Source organism: Alosa pseudoharengus, unplaced genomic scaffold, assembly GCF_046254945.1.
Source record: "Alosa pseudoharengus isolate Yale_2024_CS ecotype anadromous, Long Island Sound unplaced genomic scaffold, YU_APseudo_1.1 YU_APseudo_1.1_scf_16, whole genome shotgun sequence".
Classification (NCBI taxonomy): domain Eukaryota; kingdom Metazoa; phylum Chordata; class Actinopteri; order Clupeiformes; family Clupeidae; genus Alosa; species Alosa pseudoharengus.
Window position 1 is genome coordinate 19182969 of NW_027468630.1, and position 24753 is coordinate 19207721.

Here is a 24753-nt window from a genome sequence, read left to right on the forward strand (position 1 = left end):
GCGATTGGACTGATTTATTGAGCACTCAGCGCAGTGCTGACTTGCGCGTCTTTGATGAGCGTATAGGCTACGAAGGAAAGCCCTCTAATCAGACCGGCCAGACTGACAAGTAGCCCGTGGCTACGCGTAGCCTATGTCAAACAGGTGCTTTCTCTTCGACCTCCACAAATTAAGCTACAGTTAATTCCGTAGTGGTTTGAATAAGTTTGCGATTGACAACGCGACTGACAACGTTGTGATTAATAGGCATTCTAACTTTTGCAAAGTGAACTTGAATGCATCAATTTTGAACAAAGTTGTGTAGGCTACATCGCGCCATTTGTAGTCTGCATGAAGTTCTTGCACAAGCCACCGTTTTGATTTTCGTATAGGGGAGATGCGGGCTGAACCCGCTTGAGGGAGAGAGGTGCAGGGAGAGAATGGGTGCTCTACACTACGCACATCTCTATGAAATAATGTAGCCTAGACTAATCCATATTTTAAATATTTTAAATAAGCAATCATGGAAACAATAAGTCAATAGGCTAGACAGATATTGTGAGTAGGCTGCAGGAATGGACGTTACAGTTATTCAGTAACTATAACGAATTACTGAAATTTAAATTGTAATGTGTTACCTTTAGACTACTCCGTTTCCCAACACCGGCCTATTGAACTTTGGTGGATGATGCACAGATGTCAGTGCCCTAGCCTAATTTACCCTCGGAAATAATTCTACATTGTCTTTATAAAATATATTTTACTGGTCTAGACATGGTGTGGTCTATTGGGTTTCACGTAATTTCAGCATACAGCTTTACAGAATAAATATTGTTAACAGGTTAGGATCAGCGCCATAGGATTCCCACAGTAGCCAGCGTCTGTGACGACACCTGAGCTTACCAAAATGGCGCCCATAGTCATAGAACGTACTTCAACATATCCAACGTATTCTCCTGCCAGTAATCTATCTTGCTCTGTTCTAGAATCTTTGGTTGAGAGTATACACATGTGTGAAATCTAATCTAAGAAAAGTAATAAAATGAAATAAGAAACACAAACACAACATCAAAAGCTGGTTAGGATGTAAAACAAATGGTAATCAGTGTGTGAGAGTCTGCATTTTATTTCGGATCCTCATGGTATAACCTAAAAAAAATTTGAGAAAACATTGGCATCATTAGCAGGATCCGAGTTGTTTACAGTTTATCTACTTTAATTTGATCTGGAAATCTCATTTCTCTGTGTCATTACTGTCTTCTATTGCCTCTTTGAGGCAGGGAATCTGAGGTGAATTGGGTATTAGAGCCTTTTTATGTTCCATGAGCCCTGTAAAATGATCCATCGATTAAAAAGAGATAAATTACACACGCTCTCGCCCCACCCTTTGTCTCATCTTGCAATTCTATCCCTCTACGGCTCCTTTCTTAATCTCCCAATGTTGAGATTCATGTCCTTTGTTTGTAAGTGTTTGTGGTTATATTGCACAACAATGGTCCTGTTTGTTTGTACACCCCTAACAACATCTGTCAAGAGTTCAGTGTAAGATATGGAATGGTAAGGAGCAGCACATCGATGAAAATAAATCTCTTAATGATAATATAATAATAATATGTGACTAACATATTAGCCCTGCTTCACACAAATATGCAGCATCTTAAACACAACCAATATCATGAATCTTAAACACACACTGGTACAACCACAGCAACCAACTCTTCCCAGGCCCTAAACTAGTGCTTTAATTACCATGGTAACCAACTATTGAGAAAAAGCAAAAATTGTGATAACCTACTTTGAACATGAACATGTGCACTCATAAATAAACAGGCCATAAGAAAAATACATAAACTGAATCTACCACTCAACCGCAGACTACACAACTAAAAATATTATAGGCCAAATTGCTCTACTATCAAAATATAGAACGTAGCCTACACCATATTTCTGTGATAGCTGTTTGAGTGATATGAGCTCTCTATTCTCTCTAAATCCCATTTCCCAAACCTCCCTCATTACGGCCCTCCTTCTCCAGCCTGAGTGAGTGCTCTCTGCTCTTGTCCTCTGTACCAACAGATTTGTAACAATATACTTGTGACCTAACCTTTGGTTTTGTTTCTTAAATAAATAGGGCTACTGTGCTTTGTATATCTCTGAGTGTGAGCGAGTGTGAGTGAATGTAGGTTTTCTGTGTCCAAATAGTAATAACATTGAAACAAGATTTTTTTCATTTATGCATTGGCTAAAATGATGAAATGATAATACAGTGAACATACACAACCATTTTATTTGACTAAGTTTAACATTGAATGCATCGATTAATGCTGAAAAAGAGAAGGCCTTTTAGTGATCATAGTCATACATCAGTCATGAAAAGAAATCAAAATAATTCCAAATGCTAAAAATGGGACAGGTGTTTTGCCCTGATTTGTATGGCAATGCATTGTGTCTGCATTGGAATGCTGTTGAATGATGTGCACTGCTTACTGCATGGGAATCACGTTGGTTGGTTGATAAATTTACAACATAAATACGTTTCTGTATTTTAATCATTTTCACAAACAGTATGGGTTAAATCAGTGGAATAATCATAATATGCAGTTATCCTCAGAACATAAATTACACCTAAATTAGTTCTAGTGAGAAACAAACGAAATGTCACATGAAGGAAATAAGATAAGAATGAAAATAGTCTTACTTGATTAAGTCAAGTCAAGTCAAGTCAGTTTATTCCCCCCCCCCCTCCCCTGTCTCTCTGTTCTCTTTTATCGTACAGTTAAGTCATAAGGGAGCAGTTTTGGACTCTGCTTTCATTGGTTGGCTGTACAGGTGAGGTCTGGCTAGTGAAGACAGTGTATTGTTGCTTGTTTTGTCAATGCAAGTGCATCTCTGTGTGTGTGTGTGTGTGTGTGTGTGTGTGTGCGCGTGCGTGCGTGCGTGCGTGTGTGTGTGTGTGTGAGTGAGAGGGGTATAATGTTTCGACCAAAATGCTTGCACTCTGTACACAATACAGAGGCTTGAAAGAGTTCTGAAGGAGTGTCCTGTCTTAAGTCTGCCCTGAATAGAGGAATTGTTTTGTTCAGCTATTACTCAGCTTTTATATAGATGAATAGATATAGATAGATAGATAGATAGATAGATAGATAGATACAATAGACTATTATGTTAACTAAATATACATTTTTATTCTCACATACTCAAGGACTATATATCACCCATGGTTTATAATATATCAAACAATTTAGTCAATTAGAAATCGCACACACACACACACACACACACACACACACACGCACGCACGCACGCACCCACGCACACACTGCATTTTGTTGTCTCTGTACTTGTACTCATGCATAATGACAATAAAGTTGAATCTAATCTAGAGAGAGAGAGAGAGAGATTTGTTTTGAATGTAAAAGGTTTAGGCCTATTAGCCTTTCCATAATAGGCCTATGTATAATTTCACACATTGCACATTGTCTTCAGGATCTTCTCCAACACACATCCTCTACATACTTACAGCCCACTGCCCCCACTTACCCACACACACACACTACACACACACACACACAGTCACTGCTCCACTCCCGCCCACACACACATCTTCACTGTCATCACTCACATACATCATACAGTACTCTGCTTGCAATAGTAAGTCCCTTCACCATACTTACAGCACATTGTCTCATGAGGAAGCTTCTCCAACACACATATTGCACACTGCCCTCTCCCCACATACACAGCACACTATCCCATCTCCCCTGTCATCCCCCCAACACACACACACCAAGACCCCTGGCAGTTGGGTTAGCCCCTTGAGCCGTGGATCTGCCCAAGGTTTCTTCCCTGGTAAGGGAGTTTTTCCTTGCCCCTGTTGCTCTTGGGTGCTCCTTGTTGGTGCCACCCCCCCCCCCCCCCAATCCCAATCCTCCCCCACCTTTCTTATGCAGCCCTTGCCACTTAATCTACTAAACCCCTCTTCTACTGCACTTTTTACCCCCCCCCTCCCCCCATTAATGCACAAATAGGCTGACACCAGACATAATTCCACTGCATTTCTTACTTCCAGTAACTATATGCATGTGACAATAAACTTCCTTGTATCCTTGTATCCTTGTATTTCCCAAATACTTAAAAACACACAGCAAAACACACTCATCTATAATAAGCTTTTTTATTATTACTATTTTTATTTAGTAAGTCTCATAAAAGACAGACATAAGGTTCCTAAAATGAAAATATTTGCCCACATCTACAATACGCGTGCGCAATCAAATTAAATCAGAAGATTTCACAGACATTTCTCTCCACCAATTGAATTTTACTAAGGCCCGCCTACTTAAAGTTCTTCCGTTTTCCGAACTCGTTCTACTTCCTTTCCGCCCGTACGAGCTCTACCGTGAACACGCGATACCACGCTGTCTTAAAAGTGAGTCTTTGAGTAAGTTTTATTTTATGGATAGGCACCATTGAAAACAATAAAACGATGAAACCAACTGTGCTTTTTATCATGCTGTAGTGAATAGCAAAAATATATATTTGTGTGGAGCCAGGAGGTTGTTTATTTGTTCGAGGTTGCTAACTCGGGTCTGCTAACGCTAGTTTACAATACCATGTGTGGCCGAGTCGTCATTTATTTGCTGGTTGCCTGAGGTGGGCAGCTACTGGGGAAAGCGGTTTTTAATAACATTTTATGAGGGATTAATGCAGTTACATTCTTACCGTGTCGGTATTTTGTCATGAAGCACAACAGCTAGTTAGCTGTGAGGTGAATAGTAGCTAACACTAGGACGCGAATACATTTCTTGAAACGTCTAATAACGCTAATAATGTCTGTATGTTCTTGACTGTGATTTCAGCATGCGTTACGTAGCTGCATACCTGCTCGCTGCCCTCGGAGGCAAAGAGAGCCCAGATGCCGCCGACATCAAGAAAATCCTTGAGAGCGTTGGTATTGAGGCCGATGACGCACGTCTGGGGAAGGTACCCATAACGTTACCTCAACGTTACCACAACTTAATTGGAATAACGTTAACTAAGTTTGTTCGGTTGAAGTGCTAACTGCATGATCCTCCTAAATGTTGTAATTGTGACATTTTTCTAATAAACATTAATGTGATGCTAGTTAAATACAACTTGCTGTTTCTCCTGAAAATGTGTAGCCATATGAAGGCCTTATACGTCCTGAACATACAATGACTTGCTCTTTGGTAGTATTCTGGATGTAGATAAACTATGTAATCAAGCTTAAAACGTCTATGATTACAGGTTGTCTCTGAACTCAGTGGCAAGAATGTAGAGGAGGTGATTGCTCAGGGTAAGTTGGTTCACACTTATAGCCGCAAAACATATAAACCTGATATTTAAATATGCGTTAACAATTTATCTGACCTCTTAGCAGATTGTTTTTTAAATGACGTGAATGTCTGTTGCCCCACAGGCTACGGTAAACTGGCTAGCGTACCTTCTGGAGGTGCTGTGGCCGTGGCCGCCTCTGGTGGTGGATCTGGCGGTGCTGCTGCCCCTGCTGCAGGTCAGTTACCACAACTTAACTGGGATGTAGAATGCTGTTGCACTTAATGTGTATAATTATAATGTTCTGCAAGACCCTGATGTTTAGACAGTAGAGCTAGGATAGCAGTTTTCTAATCAATTACAAGTTGAAAAAATCAGTAATACTCAAACTGTATTAGTTTGATTTGAAGGGGTTTTAAAATAAAGACCTGCATTGTATGACTGAGCAGGAAATGTATCTCAGTATTGGCCTCAAAGTTCATGAACTTTCCTGTCATCACTAGCAAGTGATGCGATGAGTTTGTGGCAAGGTGTAAAATTGATAATGTAGTGAGTAGCTGTAAGATGTAAAACGGGTATGTAGACCTTCTTCACATGGTACTCATCAGATTAATTCAGTCAGTGATCACATGTAAAGAACAAAGTTTTCTTCTTTTTTTCCCCTCCCCCATCTCTGGATAATCCTATTCACAGGTTTCATCAGGTCCCTTGCCACAGGTGTATAAAATCAAGCACCTAGTTTATGAATGCATACTGCATGGTTCTTAATTTTTATATACCTGTGACAAGGGACCTGATGAATAGGTCTGAGTTCTTAAAAGGGGGTGTTTAGATAAATGTTTACAACATTGATCACACAATTTGGTGTGACTGTTTTCAGTGTGCTTGCTGTTTACGGAAAGCTCCTGTAACTCCTGTCTAGCAAATTCAAGTTTCATTTTTTCCCCTCATGGTTGGCCTCTGACTGACCCTGTCCTTCTGTCCACAGCTGCTGAGGAGAAGAAGGAAGAGAAGAAGGAGGAGTCTGAGGAATCCGATGACGACATGGGATTCGGACTCTTCGATTAAACTTCTCTGGACTAAAATAAAATTTGTACAAACTCTCATTTCTGAGACTTAATTCTTTTGAAAATGTTACTCTGCACTACTGTGTACATCGATTTGACCAGTTAACCTAAAGTCAAAGTGGTTAGTCAGAGCGAAAGAATCGCTCAGTAGGCCTTTAGTATTTCAGGGTTCCCACGGGTCATGGAATTTCTGGAATATCAATTGGAAAGTATTCCAGACAGGGAATTACAACATTTTTGCAGCAAAGTCGTGGAATGTCAGTGAATTTTGGTGTAGCAGTGAAAAAAGTATATATTAATACAAATTCACCTTGTTCAACTTTTTTTAATGGCTCATTTAATCATCTGCTTGAAAAAGTCAGTTTAGAACGCTTATGTGGCTGCTCAGAAATCTTTGATCGGTATATTGTACCGTTCATTATATAGTAGGTAATGGAAACTCAGGGTTTTTTGGCAGGGAAAAGTTATGGAATTTTACATTTAACCTACAGTTGGAACTGGGATTTGCAGTGTTATGGTCAAACTACTCTGTGTTGTCTGACCTGTCCAAACTCATAACAGGCCAGTTTAACTGGAGTCTCTTGAAGTATGATCACAAAACTTTTTGTGGCTTGGAGAGTTAGGAATTTTGGAAGCAAAAAATTTTAAATTCTGCACATTTACTGTAATTTCATTTTGGACACAAATGTTGACTGCAGCTATAACCTGAGAACCAAGAAAGTTTCCAACAATTTCTTTTTTTTTTGTGATTTCCTTTCTATTTAGGATTAAAAAAAAACATCTTACAATTTTTATTTCTTCAAATTTATTTTAATTTTAAATTTTATAGCATGTCCCCTGTGATGGACAAAAAGACCGTTTTAGTATGAAAAGATAGCCATGAAAATAGACAAAAATGGACATTATGCTTTTAGTGGTATTAAATTAAGAGTAAACTTAACCAAATATAAGGGAAAATGTTATTTATCCTTCTAGACTACTTTATTTGCCTTTTTGGACAGTTTTATTTCTTTTTTCTGGATTGTTCATTTCATTTTCATGTTTTTCTTTCATCTGCAATAATTCATTTTTTAGTCTTACTCTTCCTCGCTATCTTCTTGAGGCACAGGTTCATAGTCCTCATCTCTGTTTCACTCACTCATCACCTGAGAGCTCCAAATCTGACCCCACCCCTCATTCATCCTATACAAATGATCTCCTAAATTTCCCAAAAAAATCTAAATATTTTGCTCTTGGTGTCCATTATAATGGAAATTCATAAAGTCACTATTATTTCAAAATGCAAATAACTTAACTTCTTTCAAAATTAATCATATGATTCCTGACTAACAAAACTTAATAAGAATACACTATTTGACTTCTCTCCTTCCATAAAATGTGCTTGTTTTGATATCAACCATTTTTGAGAACCAGGAAGAGGAGGTTCCCAGCAACCCAGCCAATCACATGATATATCATTAGAAAGCCCAGGATGTCCTCTTTAAAAGACCACAGGAATTGATTGAATAGCTCAAAGGGGTAAAGGGGTATGCATCTAGAACTTATGTCCACTACAGAGGACATAGGTCTATGGATTGGTTCTCAGGAGGATAATGCTTTCAAAATTACTTTGACATTTTTCAGCCATCTTTGTGGAATTCAAGTTTTCATCTAGCAAGAACACGTGTCTACATAAAGTCTCAGAATGCACTTTAAAGTGTAGGTGTCATGGCATATAGGCCCTTCTGGATGACTGTCGAAATATTTTGTATACATCTACCAGTATGGGTTTATGTCCGATGTAAGTTTTTAATTGACATTGAATAAGCACGAATAAAGACAAAGCTGGAAGAAAAATCTATTTTATTCACACATTCTTCTGGCAATCCCCACCTAGTGAAGATGACTGATTCAGTATTTCTCAGGGAGGCCTGCAGGTCTGAAGCGGTTTGGATCATTTCCTTCACGGCCCCAGCGATTGGCCTCCTGATCTGCTTCAGAGTCTTCATGACCTCGACCACTATTTCCTTGCCATCCTTCACGGGCATTACTGAAAGAGCAGGGTATTTATTTTAATTGAGAGAAGCGGACAGAATCAATCCTTGCTCAATTAGTATTCAAGATCAAATGGCTTCCACTTTGAATTAAATTCTTATAAGAATTACCTGATCACTTCAGCTGCCCATTTGCCACCAGGACCCCTTTGGGCAGCATCATAGTTTCCCCGGGCATGGAAGTACTTGTCTGAGTCTTTCCAGTTGGCCTCCCTCATATCCGAATAAGCAGACCACATGTCCCTTGCCCCTGCAATGCATTTAACAGAGTGACTGTGGTCACAGTTGAACTTTCATAGCACTTGATAAAATAGCTACTTTCAGTGCATCATAAACCTGGTGTAGGCCTGCTGTAGGCTATCCTTACAAATGTACAGAGATCCACATCAAGTGCTTACCATGGAAAGCCTCAGCTGGAAAGTTGTACAACTGAGCTTGAATGGCAGCTAGAAGCCAGCAGTAGTGTAGCCAGGAGCAGCCTCATCTCTACAACTTACTCTGAGAAAAAGAGGTCCACATCTTAAATAAAGTATAGCTAAACACCACACTTCTGTTTTTAAGTGTTTTTGTGTAGAGATTTTATGATGTATGTAAAATGGTTTATTCATCTGAGATAGCCTACTTACATGTATAGTTGATGTTTTGTTCAGAGAAATACAGGGTTCTCCAGGTCTCTTTCACACCAGAATCGTGTGGCACTTTATATAGCCCTCAAGTTTGGTAGGATTGGGTAAGGTTTGGATTTTCCAAAAAGAATGGCATGATGTGTTGTCTTTGGAACGTCCTGAGGTTGAACTGTGAACATCTGGAAATTCCCTGTGTTTCAATCAGAATTTAGGATAAATGTAAAATCAATAAGTTGAGTAGACTACAGGGCTGGCATCTTTCTAAGAGGACCTTTGATTTTCTAAAGCATACATGTTTCCAAATCAAAGATTCCTGGTTACAACACATGCCTGTTTAAACTCATTGCCCAATTCACAACCATTTTAATTAATTATCTCTCAGTCATGTTTTGAATTCAGCGCCTGGCCAGGTGAGTGTGACAGTGAGGTAGAGAGGAGGGATGCTGCAACATGTGTTCACTCTGTCCTGTGCCCAGCTTGCACTTTAATGGTGTGCTATTATAGCAGCTGTACCTCCTTATGAATGTTCATGATCTGAGGCCATCAGACTCAACATTGCAAGGGGTAAGTGATTTCACCCTGGAAAAAGCCTTGAACTTCAGGTAACTCTGGGAACTACAATATGTGAAATATGTGCAATATACTGTAAAATCAAATCACTGGTTTAATGGTACTGGCTTTGTGAATATTATTTATTCCTGCCTGTTTAGGGATTTTAATTAGGTTTCCCTGTTTTAATTTCTCCTGACTATCAACACACAAACAAATCACTGTATAGAATTTTTATTGTGGTTGGTATGAAGACAAATGTTGGCGTGAAATGGATAGTTAAGTTAAGTGCCACATCCGTCTATGATCTATTTTGTTTAATATATCATTTTCAAGTGGTTTCAGATGTTAACCACTGGAGGGAGCACCAGCATTGCCTACGGGTGGCCCCCATAGGGGAATTTCCCAGTCATTAGATTTCATTCAGACCAGGCTAGCCAGGAGCCATTTCTGACAAAGAAACAACCCCCCCAAAAAACTTGTCGGTATAAGACATTTTCTGTTTGATTCTCTTTCACTTCAAGCAATGTTCCCATTATGTCTCATACTGATAATGGTTCTGTATATGTGTTATATAATGTTATAATAATACTAACAAATGATAATAATACATTTTATATGAATTTATATAGCACATTTCAAGGTACCAAGGTAGAAAAACACAAGAGGAGGGTGATCAGCTAAGATATTATAGGCTGGTGAACAGGTACATTTTGACGAGTCCAGAGAGGTAGTGGCCATAACCGTAGTTTAATGTCAGTGTTATGTATGTGGGATATTACACACTACAGCTATGAACAAAAAACAATCTAGCAAGGCAAATTGTACTTCATGAACTCATTAAACTTGTTATCAGACCATTACAGAGATTTACACAAGCAAAGCACTTTTATAGTCAAATGGAAAAAATTAGCTGTACAATGCTGTGTCTGCATGTCCCAGTGAAACTTAAAATGTTCCGGAACCATGGAAGAAAACAACCCCAAGGCCTTGAGATTTCCAGACATATAGGCCTCCTTATCAGTACATATACTGACTGATAAAGTGACAAGATTATCTGTCCTGTATTAGTCACTAAGAATATAATTGAACTGTCTTCTGATGTATGTAATTCTCAACCTTGTTGCCCCCAATACCCCCGTTTCCAAGGAAATAGCCTGTCTGATAACCTGTCTGTCAGTCATCATTGTGGCCTAATCTGTACACATTCCGAAGTTTAATGCAGTCAGTTAAGGTTATTCTGTTAGACCACTTTGCCATTTCAGTGGTTCTTAAGCTGCTGATACAAGGCAATTTTTCAGCAATGTTGATGGGCAACGTTCCTGTCTGAGTATCGTTCTTCTGGCAATTTGTCTTCCAGGAGAACTTTAATCATAATCATAAAGGCAAATGACCATGATCCTAAAATTAGAACACATGTAACCGATTATGTGGTTGCCCAGCAAGATTGCTCAGTCATCTCATATCATTCACTTTTAAATAGCCCATCACAGGCAGAATCTGCCTTTTCTATTTTCCCATTATGTTGCCTCCACAGATAGTCTGGCTAAAAAAAAAAAAAAAACATCAATGGCAAATATGTATTGATTCCTTTTATTCCAATTCTGAACAGAATTGTTTGAGCGTACGTTCAAAGAGATCTCCCGACTCTCTGAGGTCCCCTGGGTGACATGGTCCCCCTGTTGCGAACCATTGGTTCTACATGATCAGTGCCCACAGCCACAGCTGTGGAAGCAAAACGGACATCCCAAAATGTCCAGGGCATCTGGGCATAAAACCCCAACTGGAGAAAAGAATGTCTCCCCACCCAACCATTCCAAAAATAATTCCATAAAAATGCATGGATTCCAGTTGCTGCTACTGGAAGCTGAATCCATGCATTTCCACTGAATTATTTTTGGAATCTGATCCCTTATCATACCTGTTCGTTCGTACTCGTCGCTCGACTTATCGTGACTAAATTCAAGATGGCGTCGAACGGTAAAATTCCTTAAGGTACTGTCTGTATAAATCGTCTTGTAAATAAACTCCCAGTGCTTTTTCAAAGTTCTCTGTATATGTCTATGGCAGGGGACAAGCCGAGGTGAGCTATGAGACATACGTTCACACTCGGTATCATGTTTCAACACACTTTAGGTCAATATCACACCGGAATTCTCCTTTAAGATTTCTTATGGATCCATGTAAATGTATACGTATGTATCTTTTGTGTATTAGTATGTGCGCTTGTGTAAATATATATTTTTTTTAATATATATTTTCTATAGTGTAACTCCCTGCTCCATTGATATGTGATGCCACTATTACTGCCCCTTTATGGAAGTTCAAGTTTCAGAGAAAGATGCATTATATATCCAAACGAAAGGGAAAAATGTGTGGTAGAATTATAATACAGCAACTATTTGAATTACATTCTGTTTTAAATGTTCATTTTATGGATTAATGAATCACTTGTGTCATATTGCAGAACTTCAACTCTACCTAGCATTCTTCTGTATGCTTTGAAATTAATTACCGTATTTTACTAAGTCACACTTTTTTCATAGTTTGGCCGGTCCTGCGACTCAGGTGCAACATATATATATATTTATGTTTTTTTCCTCTTCATGAAACATTTTACTGGTGCGACTTATACTCCGGTGCGACTTATAGTCCGAAAAATACGGTAAGTGAAATTGCAATTCTTTGTGACATATAGCCACATTCCCATGGTAACAGACTAAGGAACTATTTCGTAAAAAGTACCCCCTCTTAACCCCAGCTGTTCCAGTTAAGAGAAGTGAGCAATGGTTTTCACTCACTTCCTTTTTCACAGCTATTCATTTTGTTTCGCTTTGTTTGATGCAACAACAAAATAATAGCGGTTCTCACCTTGGGCCCCAAACATCGTTGGCCCGGTCAAAAAAAAGGAAGTTTGAATGAATCTGTATATCGTTTTTCTAACATTCTAACCGCCCTCACGTTTTGTACCATCTACACCATCGTTTCAACCATTATTCTGTCAATCTTTAAGGTTACACTGATTTCTTGTTTCACACAAGGCAACAAACAGACATTCAGAATCCAGAGAGTTCCATTTATTTGGTTTGTTTATAACATCAGTAATAAAACAACACAGGCCAAGGACAAGAGCGGCAGCCACTCAAGACAAGCAACAACACTGATAAGAACTATGGCTTATGGGAACTGTAGTACCGGACGGCTAGTATGGCAAAAGAGCAAGCAGAGTGTTGGCTCAGGCCAACTGACTGATCTTAACAGCTGAAGAGCTTGAGCTGAAGAGAAAATCTAGTGAGGTGGAATGGGAGATGGGGGCTGGCTGGCTGGGTGGGTGGGTGGAGGTGCGGGAGTTTAGCTGCTCTCTTTGCCCAGTGTGTGCTTGTCGAACAGGTACTCGGCCATGCCGTTCTGGGGAGCACCCATGCGGCGCAGGTTGGTCACCCAGTCGGAGAGCTCCTTGATGGACTTCACCTGCTCGTCCAGGTAGTGTGTCTCGATGAAATCGCACATCTGTAAGGGAGAACAGATTATCATGAGGGTTACAGTTGTGACCTGTAGGTGTGTAGGTGTGTGGGTGTGTGTGTGTGTGTACACTTACGTGAGGATCGTTGCGCTCGGAGGCGACCTTGTGGAGGTCCAGCAGGGACTGGTTGACACTCTTCTCCAGTTGGAGTGCGCATTCGAGAGCCTCCATTCCACTACCCCACTCGTCCCTCTCAGGCTTCTGTAAGTGACACACACACGTTCAGTGGCATACGCTCCAATTCACATTTTACTGACACCCTACCCTGAACCAGGAATCTGACAAAGCCAACAACAACATTACGGTTAAACCACTATGGGACTTCCCACTGAGGGGAGTGTCTTAGATTTGGAATGTTTCCAGGTTTTACTGACCACGGTTGAGCTGTCTGGCTGTCTCAAACATTTTGCTTTGTGGAATGCATTCTCAAAATATAAGCTTAATGTCATAGTTGTTGGCTTTGCAAGTCTCCCAATTGATGGCTTAAATTCAGTGGCTAATATTTTCTGAAATGGAATTCTGGTGAACGTAACATTTTGGTATATACATTTTGCTATATTATGTTATGTGAGGTATGTCTCATACAAGTATGATATTATAAAACATACTCATTCAGTTGAGACTTAATGTCTTTGAGAGATATGTGCTCCACCCTTCCCTCCCTCAGTATCTCCCGTCTTCGTTAGTGAACTCCCTTTGTGGGTTCTATATCTCCTCAACGCACACAAACACGCACTCACACTTATTTGTGACCCTGCTTCAAACACGTGTACATTGGCACTGCTTATTTCTATCCATCACTCTTTAGCAAATTAACAACTATGACGTTTAGCTACCACCACAAAGTGTCCATAAAAGGCTACCCAAAAGGTATACACAGACATACGTACATACCAACAACACACACTCAAAACGCACACACGTACCCTGATGTCCTGCAGGAAGATCCTGCCTCCCCTCTGGTTCTGTAATTTCATGAGTTTCTCAGCATGTTCGCGCTCCTCGTGAGACTGGTTGCGGAAAAACTTGGCAAAGTTATGCAAGGCCTGGTCATCCCTGTCAAAGTAGTATGCCTGAACAGGAGAAAGAAGAACAAGCCAAAATTAGTGTGGAGACACATGGCAGAGTGGGATTTCAATAACAGTTAGGAAGAGAGTTGGGGTTAACAGAACCTGCCAGTACTCCACCTTCAAATTAAACAAATGCCATGGCATTAGACCAGTGGAGTTGTACGCAATGGCACTCATTATCTCCAGGTCAAATAGGCTCGCGCCATGGCTGCACTTTGACTCCTTTTCTGCTATCTAACTAAGGATGTGAACCCACTGCTCCCAGGTTTAACTGAGGTAAATAGTCCCTCACCCACTTCATACCGAAGCCCTACTTGCCATCACAACATAAGCCACAACTCCACCAGTCATTTCACCATTCTCTACCCATCGCTCTGGTAGTTTTACTGTTTCTCTTACCATCGAAAGGTAGACATAGGAGGCATACAACTCCAGGTTGATCTGACGGTTGATGGCTGCCTCGCAGTCCTGGTGGAAATTCTGTCTCACCTGAGAGGTCATGTTTCTAGAAAATACATGAAAACAAAAACAAAACATAAGCAGATGCAATCAAAAGCGAAAACATTTACTGGAATACACATTTAATGTTTCCTCAATATAACCATCCATACACAAGGCCAGGAAACTAGGTAAGGCTATGATGACAGAGCAATAAAATCATGTGCTTCAATGTCCTTGGAGAGTTTACAGGAAGTTGGGTAATGCCATAGTCAGGAGTGAGTGTGTGTGTGTGTGTGTAAGGGAAGATGATGAAATACAGAGAATTAACATTGTGCTCAATTATTCATGTACTGGTTCAGTAACATCGGGACTCTAATCTAAGGTTACATAAAATCTACTCCTAAACGAGATCTAATACCAGTCCACTTCTTTTAAAACAGAAAAGTGACAAAAACAGCAGTACGGGAATTGATAAGCTGTGTATATGCTAGCCAACTTCAAATAGCCTAGTTGAGTTTATATTTCACTGCTACAGTTAACTAACAATTTCTTATCTGTCCTGATGCAGCAGCAGAGCACGTGACAACTCAACTGGCACTAGTATCTCGTAAAGGCGGTTAAATGTTAGCAGTCAAGTTGGTGTTTACCATCGGCTTGACTTTTGGACTGCCTTGGCAGGCATTCAACTTTTCTTCATGACTAGGTCGAGACGTGTAGAGCACGAGAATAAAATATAAACGTATAAGTTAAAACACCAATAAGTTATAACTAATGTAGCCTGGAACAAAAAATAAGGGAAATCTAAACACCGAATATCTAACGTTACTGACGGACGGACCACCGTGGAGTCAAAGAAAACAACGCCGTGGCTAAAGCGCATGCTAGACCAATGCACACATGAGTAACGTTAAACAAACCGCTTCAGTAAGCTAGTTTACGGTATAGCTTCGTGGTCACACGACACACATTCGTGCGTTAAATGAGTTCACTTATATACAATTGTTAGCCTAAAGAGTAAAACATATCAGTATTTCTAAATCAAAAGTATTTCTACAGTAAAAATGATTACCATCTCAAGCTTCCCCCCGAACTAGTTAGGGTAAAACTGGCCAAACAAGGCCTTATCCAGCTAGCGCTAGCATAATAACTATTTTTTTAGCGAGCTATCTACCATTTCTGTTCAGATAAACAGCTTATGTATATGTTGGTGGGGTAGTGATGCGTTTATCATAAAATAACACTTACCTTGCTTGATTATCTTGGTATTAAAATTAAATGCGTTACGTTAAAGTCGTTGAAAGCTTTCCAAGTACAGTCCTAGCTAACGTTAGCTCGCTACGATTATTATTACTCCTGGAGCGGTCTTCGTGTTTGGAAAATGGACGTTGAGGAAAGTATTCTTTTTAAGCGATGTTCGATTAGCTGCAATTATTCTGAAATCAAAATGCTGATTAATGAGGCGCAAGTTCTGACAGAAGGAGGGTTGCCGTTCAAGCACTGTTGAAGCAGGTAACCTTCACTCTGTCCGTAAGCGTGTAGATGTGACTTTGACCGTGTGGCGCAGTCTAAAGAAATGATGCAATGACGTAGGTGTAGACCGCCCTCATCAGAAATTCTGCCCTATGAAAAAGCTTGGACCTACTCAATTAGGCGGCCATGCTGGTAACTAGTAAACTCAAACAAAACATTTAAGAAAAAAAGTGATCTATCGTTTCTTATGCAAGTGCGTTTTTTAGTGCGTCATCAGGTCCAGCCTAGGCTGTTCTACACATGCAGCCCACAGACCCAGTTAATACGTTTTTGATGAGAAATAATTTAAGATGACTTTATAGAGGGATTTATTTATGAGTTATGGTTTATATAAGTATTTGTTTATTGTCATTAGGCTATTGATTGAATTTACATTATTGTTATTCTCCTTCAGTCTTACCAACATTTCAAAATTGTTGTTCAAATCCCATAACCATCAGATGAGAGTCATGTCTACAATGCTTTTACGGTGGTGGTGATGGGGGAGGGGGGTAATCATTATAAGTTTTGTTGGTCTCATGATACACACCTTGAGACAGCAGTGGAAGTTTTGTGACAAATGGTTACTCTGGGATTTGTACAACAGTGGCTGGTTGGAGGTTAATTGTGCAATGAAATCAGAGGAATGACGTATCACTCCTTGAGTCACTGTGAGCACGAGGAGCACTCTGCCTGCCATGACTTTTTACCATGTGAGTGTTAGTATTTTAAGGTCTTTCAAGCTTTTTTTAGACAATGTTTATGTGAGATTTGTCTTTTAAAAGACTTTAAAACCCTTTAATGTGTCAAGAAAATACGCTGACAGGCTCTGAGCAAATCACCTTCTATCCTGACCATCACCAAAGGTCCTCTAGCATTACATACTTTTTCAAAGTCTGAGATATTGTCCATTAACTTGTAAAAGCATGCTCTGTAATGTGTGCTGTTACCTAAAGACAACACCATACATTCTTCCATCTTGGACCTGAGACTTGAAAACAGTTAATTTATAGCAAACCGTGTCAGGACATCATTCAATGTGGGTTTCCTGTGGTTAGAGCAGGTGTATCCACTACCCCTTTTTACCCCCAGCCTATACCATATGGCCTTTGTCTGGCATTCAGAAAATATATGAAGAGTGTATGACAATAGTGAAACTTGCACCCTGCACTATACGCCTCTGCATCTCTAAAAGGTGCAAAACTCTCCAGTCAACATAAGATACATTTTCTATTCGGAACTCACCCACCCTTTATAGCTGATTGAAGAAAACATTTGAAAAAATATACTTTGTTATATTCTTAAAGGAGAGAGAGGGGGGGGGGGGGGGCTCTGTAATTCAGGCATCAACTCAGGTATGGGTGGAACCTCTACATCAGCTATTCTGAGTTCTTTAATGACACAGCATGTCCCTGGTCCACTATCATTACCACAACTCACCCTCACAACATAGTCAAAGATAAATATATAGCCATGTAAGCTTTTTCACAACCGATGACCATGAGTCACTTTAAAGAACACTAAAACATCCACCAAATAAGCAGTCAACTTCAAGTCAAATTTATTGTAATTTTTTAAACTTGGTTATTATTTTTACCAATAAATACTTGGACAGTGCAGGAGCATCAAGTTAGTGAAGAGCAATTTGACTGGGGGCTTCTGCAGTGTCTTCTGTATATCTTTTGAAGGTTTAGTCAGCGATTGTACGCAATTTCAAGCCAATAAAAAAAAAAATGTCACATTCAGCGAACATCTCCTCACGATGCACTAGCTGCCCATCCTGTGAGTACACTGTAAAAAAAAATTGTCTGTGTGGAGTTTCTCTGGGAATGAAGGGAGGGGTGAGCTACCTCTCTGTGTGTTTCGTTTGGTTAAAATATAAATGTACATTGTTTGCACAAAAGCATCTGCTATAAGAAATTTAAATTTAAACATCATGTGCAATCCCTGACTGTGTCTTTAATAAGTGCTGTGCTGTGCTGTGCTGCTGTGCTGTACATCTATAAAAAATATTATGATTTCACAGACAACATAGCCCTGTTTGTTTAGACATGGTTGTCATCGTCACTGGTTGACATTTTAATGAGGTCTCTTCCTGCCCAAACTTTAATTTCAGTGCACCTCATGTGCCAAACCAGAGAATGGGTGAAAACAGCTGATCGAAAATATGATCTAAAATTAGGACACCACTCATAACTGACACTAGTATTTACTCTACATTGGCATCATTTGTGTTTCTTCTATCTTTCAAAGCTCCCTGAATTATAGACAGCCTACATCACGGTTTTATTATGTGGAAAATCTCCCCCTGGTGGTCAGGAAAGAGTCTTATGTCAACCAAATTTAAACCAATGATTGATGACCAGCTCAGATACGCACCCTAGACGCACCCTAGCGGTACAGATACGCAGGAGTAGCCTAGGGTAGACTGAGTACAGTTGAGACATGCAGTTGAGACGCCTTAAATATCTTGCGTGCACAGCAAGCCCAAGTTGTGATTTTTGCTATGCACATGCAAATTAGTGCCCTCTTTCATCATGGAAAATTGGAAAGAAGCAGGTATTTCTGATCCAAAGATATCGCAAAAGTTATTTTTTTCAAAGTAAAATTGTCACTTCACCATATACCTTCCACAATGAATAACTTATGACCCTTATGTGACTGTTAAACTGGTATCATCACACATGTTATTTTGTGCCCTATAAACTGGCATATTTCATGACCTGGTGTCATGTAAGGTCGTTGCAAAATCTAGATAAATGTGTGAGGTGGTCAGCGGGGTACAGTTGAGACACACATTGTATTGACAGTGTTATTACTTGAACATTTGTGTGTTCGCCATATCTATTCCTGTGTGACATATTTTGTTCATGATATATTCCTAGGTATATATATATATATATATATATATATATATATATATATATATTTATATATATATATATATATATATATTTATATATATATATATAATGTCCTAGGTAATTTAGAACGACCATTAACCGTATGTTATTTGCACACCTATGAAGTAGATCCATTTTTTTGGCCGCACTTGTATATTAATTCGCTGAACTCGTTGTGAAGTTTAAATGAACTGTCACGTTGTTGCATCCGAGCTGTAAAATGCAGACGTTCACAACATAGCAACATTGTAGCACGGAGGTGGCTTTTAGCTAGATGCAGAGCCAGGTAGAGTTGCGACAATGGGTGTTCAAAATTCGATAAGGTCACGTGGTTCAAAAAGTTCCCGGAAGTAGATGGATAGATAGATACCAGAGCCCGTCTACGGAGAGCCTTGCCACTCCGTATTAAAGGATAATTCCGGTGTGATTTTGACCTAAAGTGTCTTGAAACATGATACCGAGTGTGAACGTATGTCTCATAGCTCACCTCAGCTTGTCCCCATGCACTCAGAAATCTGGCACTAGTTAGCCAATGCTACCAACAGGGTTTCGTTGTGGTTCCTCGGCCTAGCATGCAAATAAATCACTGTTTTACACCATTTACGAACAAACAGGTATGATAAGGGGTCAGATTCCAAAACTAATTCCGTGGAAATGCATGGATTCAGTTGCTTCTAGTAGCAGCAACTGGAATCCATGCATTTCCACTGAATTATTTTTGGAATCTGATCCCTTATCATACCTGTTCGTACTCGTCGCTCGACTTATCGTGACTAAATTCAAGAAGTAAAATTCCTTAAGGTACTGTCTGTATAAATCGTCTTGTAAATAAACTACCAGTGCTTTTTCAAAGTTCTCCATGTCTCGTTTTAAATGTCAAGGCCCTCGGAAGTCTACCAATGAAGTATGGAGCTACTTTGAGCCTCGTAAATGGTGTAAAACAGTGATTTATTTTCATGGCTAGGCCGATGCCCGAGGCACCACAACGAAACCCTATTGGTAGCATTGGCTAACTAGCGACAGGGGACAAGCCGAGGTGAGCTATGAGACATACGTTCACACTCGGTATCATGTTTCAACACACTTTAGGTCAATATCACACCGGAATTCTCCTTTAAGTCCCATTGTACCGAATTTTGGATGCAGTTCCACCAGAGGGGCGATCGCCATGAGTGCAGAATGGAGTCAATGGAGCTAGACGGCTAAATTTGTCTCTTTTACCTGATTGTCGTTGACAAATCTCAGATTTGATTGTAGTTTGTATAACTTCAACATGGGTTATAGGTCAAAAGTTGAATGAACGAGTACTTGTTGAAGGTTTAGTCAGCGATTTTGATTTCTTACAGGTTGGGTCGTTGTTGCACATAACACGCTAGCATTGTGCTAATGAATGACGTCATTGACACATTTGAAAGGCTTTTTAGAACAATTAAGTGACTTTAAAAAATATAATACTCAACCAAGTGTATTTTCTTTGCCTCCCCTTTCGAATACAATACTCAAATTACTTGAAAAAAAATTATATCCCGAGAAAAGTGGATTTTGAGGGGTACAGCTCCATAGACCTCCATGCATTCTGCACTCGTGGACGAGCGCCCTCATGTGGAACCACAGAAGGAACTGCAACCAGTTCAGAAACCGGAAGTTTTCCGAGAGTGGCAGTTCTCCCCTTATTAGACATTCTCTGTAGATACTTTCAGAGCCCGTTTACGGAGAGCCGGATCACTCCCTATTAACTCCATTGTACCTGCAATCTGTTGCAGTTCCGCTAGGGGCGATCACGAATAAGTGCAAAAACAATGGGGGTCTATGGAGCTAGATGGCTAAATTTGTCTCTTTCACCTGGTTGTCGTTGAGAAATTGAATATTTGATTGTGGTTTCTGCAAGCTCAATACGGATTATAGGTCAAAAGTTGAATGAACGAGTAGTCACGTCCTTTCGATTTCTTACAGGTTGGGTCGTTGTTGCCCACAACACACTAGCTTTCTGCTAATGAATGACGTCATTGACACATTTGAAAGGCTTTTTAGAACAAATAAGTGACTCAAAAAATATAATACTCAGCGGTTTGTATTTTCTCTGCCCCCTCTTTCGACTGCAACATACAAATTTCTGGGCAAAAAATTATATCCCGAGAAAAGTGGATTTGAGGGGTACAGCTCCATAGACCTCCATTCATTCTGCACTTATTCGTGAGCGCCCTCATGTGGAACCAGAAAAGGAACTGCAACCAGTTCAGAAACCGGAAGTTTCCAGAGAGTGGCGGTTCTCCCCTTATTAGACATTCTCTGATACTTTATTGATCCCTAGGGGAAATTCAAGGTCATAGTAGCATACAGACATACACACACACATTCACTAACAGCAGAAAAAGTAATTAAAAGTATATAATATAAAAAAACACAACTAAGCAATTGCTTAGTAAACAATTGCTTAATTGGAAGTGATGGACAATGGATTAGAATCGATTAGAATGCATTAAATAGGCTCCTGTTCAATGATAGACAGAGCCACGATTTTGGGTAATTGAAAGTCAATAAATGCATTGATATACTATAACACAGTGTAATTATTGTGTAAACTATGTAGTTATCCTACCATTACAACAATATTAAATTAAATTCCAGACCTTATATCGTAGCCTGCTACATGGTGACATTTTTTCCCGCCCTTTTACGTATGTGTCACTTAATATTAATTTCTGTACAAAACCAAGACGGGAGATTCTTTAGAAAACGCAATTGCACCCACCCCATACGTGTATCTAAATTATTGCTATATAAAAAAAAATGACCTTGTACAGTGATTCGAAAAGCTGTAAACAGTGTTTTTGAGACTGCGTGTAGCCTACAAAAGCACATGGAGCTCCAGTGAAATTTAGATTTTGCAACGAGAAACTGTAACACACTAGTCTAACATTAACTTGTTTGAGTTTTCTCCCCCGCGTTTCCTCTGATAGTCACTGATCTGAGCTAATGAGCGAATTACCTGAAGTAGCCTATCGTCGCAGGAGAATAAAAAAACGTTTTTTAACAACTCCAGTGTAATGGTGGGCATGCAGCCTGGCGGGCCATCCTATATCATTGAAATGTATAGTCTGGAATCGAACCATTCACCTCGCTTAATCCAAGGGGCGGGCAGAGAATTGTCTTTCAAACTGCCTAGGCATGCAATAGGCCAGCGCTACGACCATATCCGTATCCGGTCGGCAAAACGGCAAATACATCCTTCTTCGAAAGGAATGACTTAAGTGCATTGTGTTGCTCAACTTTCAAAGAAAAGCACAAGTCCAACTCCTCCAAAGTTGACGCCAACGCCGATTCAAACAACCGCTCTTCGTTCGCCATAGCCACCTTCCTTGTTGTTCACCGTCGCAGGACTGTCGTTATCCTGTTAAGCCCGCCTTAAGACTCTAACAAAATAGAGCGCTGTGATTGGATGACGTCCACGGCGTCAGCCAATAGAAATCCCTATGGTTTGATACTAGACGTACAGGCTGAGCAAATTAATTTGCCGCCGCTAGGGTGCGTATAGATTTCTAGGCTAGGGCATGCTAAGTCATTGGTTCCCAAAGACTGGGTCGCGACCCACAGGTGGGTCGTAGGAGATTTTATTTGGGTCGCCAGCATAGCCTAGTGACAATTTATGTTGTTTAATACCCCTAGCTTATACCTTATATAGATTAGGAAAGCTAACAGCTTTCTATTAGGATCTAGTTTGTTAACTACCACAGTCACGAGTTGGGTCGCGATAGTCTGTCATTTTTAAAAAGTGGGTCCCCAGAAAAAAAGTTTGGGAAACACTGTGCTAAGTTAACCGTAGCATTCAGTAACCCCATAATGCGAGTGATCATAATAAAATATAAAACGTGACATGTAAGTCCTTCGATAAATAACCAGGCTGAACTCATAAACATGAACAGCATTTTGACATTGTTTGTCATTCACCGTGCTGTGAACAGCATTAAGATGATAGGCTAAAGAGCTTGAGATTCAGACAGGTGAGCACCTGGGAATGGTTGCATCGTGTCAGAAAATAGCAATTTGATCAGTAATCATGCATCATCAGCGCAAGCTTGGTTTGAAACTTTCTGGGGATGGGGATTTTACACGATCCTTCATCACTGGGCTAGTGTGCCCTGCTGTGTTAATATGACCGTGCTGATGCTAACAGCTGCGGCTCCCTCAAATCTAGGTTCTCTCATGCATATTAGGTTAAGCTTTTGCCAATGAAAATGAATACAAAATAAATAAAAAAAAACAGTCCTGCTCCTAACTGAAGTATGGAAGCCCGTTTGCGTCACATAAAAAAAAAAAATCTGATCTATTATATCTCATTATTGTGAGATACTATGTCATTATTCTGACATAGTATCTCGTTATTATGAGATACTATCTCGTTATTCTGACATAGTATCTCATAATAACAAGATACTATCTCACAATAATGAGATACTATCTCACAAAAATGAGATACTATCTCGTTATTCTGACATAGTATCTTATTATTGTGAGATAGTATCTCGTTATTGTGAGATAGTATCTCATTATTGTGAGATAGTATCTCGTTATTGTGAGATTCTATCTCGTTATTCTGAGATACCTATCTCGTTATTCTGACATATTTCGCTATGACTAAATAGGAAATGCTTTGCCCCTTATATTTCCGTGGTCATTCAAGATGGATTCGATCATTGAAAACTATTTTCACTGAGATACAAACACTTTTACATGAAGAGCATAATATTGAAATAAGCCTCCGCACTTTACAGAGAACCTTGCAAAGAAAGCACCTCTGGCGTCGGCGCAATAAAACTGATGTTGCTGAAGTTGCAGAGTTCATCCATCAGCAACTCCAGACTTCGGAGTTGCCACACATAATTCGGCCCACGATTGACATACACACGGCGTCTCAAGCGGTGTCTTGCTCGCAAATCTACGCCACCACCATCAATTAGTCTTAACAACAGACGGACAGTTTCTCGGTCCGTAATTATGCCAGCCATCCAGCACTTCTGGTGCATCCATCTATAGCCATGCAATTGACCCGAAGTCTGGAGTTGCTAATGGATGAACTCTGCAACTTCAGCAACATCAGTTTTATTGCGCCGACGTATATCTCACAATAATGAGATACTGTCAGAATAACGAGATAGTATCTCACAATAACGAGATATAATAGATCAGGTTTTTTTTTTGTGTGGTGCAAATGGGCTTCCATACTGAAGAAACATTTACATTACCAACAATGTTAACAACAAACTCAGTTTCAGTGCTGCAAGTAGGCTCACAAAGTTGGCTGTAACTATGCTTTGCCATATTTAACGAACCAGCTAGCTTTATGATAACAAAGTCTTACCTTTTATGTGTTTATTCCACTGTGTTTATTCCTCCACCAGAAAATGTTTAATTTGTTTGATGTGATTTCCTGTATTCTGGTGCATTTTGGGGATGGCCAATACTAAATTCAATCAGATTCATAGCCTACATCCTGATTTGTTGATATTGAGGCAATGATTCCATGCAAAGGCTTGGGCTTCAGGGCCCCCTGACCCCTTGGGCCCCTGGGCCTGGTAGGCCCGTGCAGTAATCCATCCCTACCAATAATGTAAATCTGAGTCTGAAAAGGCTGCTGTAACGCTGATGTATAAACCACAATCCTTGTTGATACAAGTACCAATATTCATCAAGAAAGTTTTTAATCACATTAAGATTTCCGCCGTAGGCAGTAAAAGACTCCGCCATCTTTGTCAATAAT

At 39.8% G+C, this 24753-nt stretch overlaps 3 protein-coding genes across 4 annotated transcripts; 1 reads left to right on the forward strand and 2 right to left on the reverse strand.

Annotated features, from left to right (window-relative positions):
• The first annotated feature begins 4320 nt into the window (after window positions 1-4320).
• On the forward strand, window positions 4321-6380 carry rplp2b (ribosomal protein, large P2b). 2 transcript variants are annotated; one of them, XM_076287340.1, is made up of 5 exons: window positions 4321-4408; window positions 4839-4962; window positions 5248-5296; window positions 5420-5512; window positions 6263-6380. In XM_076287340.1, exons 2-5 carry the CDS (start codon window positions 4840-4842, stop codon window positions 6340-6342), a joined length of 345 nt encoding a protein of 114 aa, XP_076143455.1. In that variant the 5' UTR covers window positions 4321-4408; window position 4839; the 3' UTR covers window positions 6343-6380. The 2 variants fall into 2 exon arrangements, with proteins under 2 accessions (XP_076143455.1, XP_076143456.1); XM_076287341.1 differs by having other exon boundaries at window positions 4352-4420.
• Window positions 6381-8186: 1806 nt separating this feature from the next.
• saa (serum amyloid A) lies at window positions 8187-8858 on the reverse strand. The gene is given in 4 exon segments (XM_076288145.1): window positions 8187-8370; window positions 8486-8624; window positions 8773-8828; window positions 8830-8858. Coding segments are annotated over 4 exon segments (363 nt in total). The 3' UTR covers window positions 8187-8231.
• Window positions 8859-12604: 3746 nt separating this feature from the next.
• fth1a (ferritin, heavy polypeptide 1a) lies at window positions 12605-16135 on the reverse strand. The gene is made up of 5 exons (XM_076287342.1): window positions 15829-16135; window positions 14542-14647; window positions 13999-14145; window positions 13148-13273; window positions 12605-13059 (listed from the first exon to the last, which is right to left on the reverse strand). Exons 2-5 carry the CDS (start codon window positions 14641-14643, stop codon window positions 12901-12903), a joined length of 534 nt encoding a protein of 177 aa, XP_076143457.1. The 5' UTR covers window positions 14644-14647; window positions 15829-16135; the 3' UTR covers window positions 12605-12900.
• Between the last annotated feature and the right edge of the window lie 8618 nt (window positions 16136-24753).

Bases quoted from the DNA above. Each gene is read 5' to 3' on its own strand.
- rplp2b (XM_076287340.1), top strand. From the start codon at position 4,840: ATGCGTTACGTAGCTGCATACCTGCTCGCTGCCCTCGGAGGCAAAGAG. The intron at 5,297-5,419 runs GTAAGTTGGTTC...GTTGCCCCACAG, and splicing joins AGAGGAGGTGATTGCTCAGG to GCTACGGTAAACTGGCTAGC. The intron at 5,513-6,262 runs GTCAGTTACCAC...TTCTGTCCACAG, and splicing joins TGCTGCTGCCCCTGCTGCAG to CTGCTGAGGAGAAGAAGGAA.
- fth1a (XM_076287342.1), bottom strand. From the start codon at position 14,643: ATGACCTCTCAGGTGAGACAGAATTTCCACCAGGACTGCGAGGCAGCC. The intron at 14,146-14,541 runs GTAAGAGAAACA...TCTCCTGTTCAG, and splicing joins CCTATGTCTACCTTTCGATG to GCATACTACTTTGACAGGGA. The intron at 13,060-13,147 runs GTAAGTGTACAC...TCTCCCTTACAG, and splicing joins CCGAGCGCAACGATCCTCAC to ATGTGCGATTTCATCGAGAC.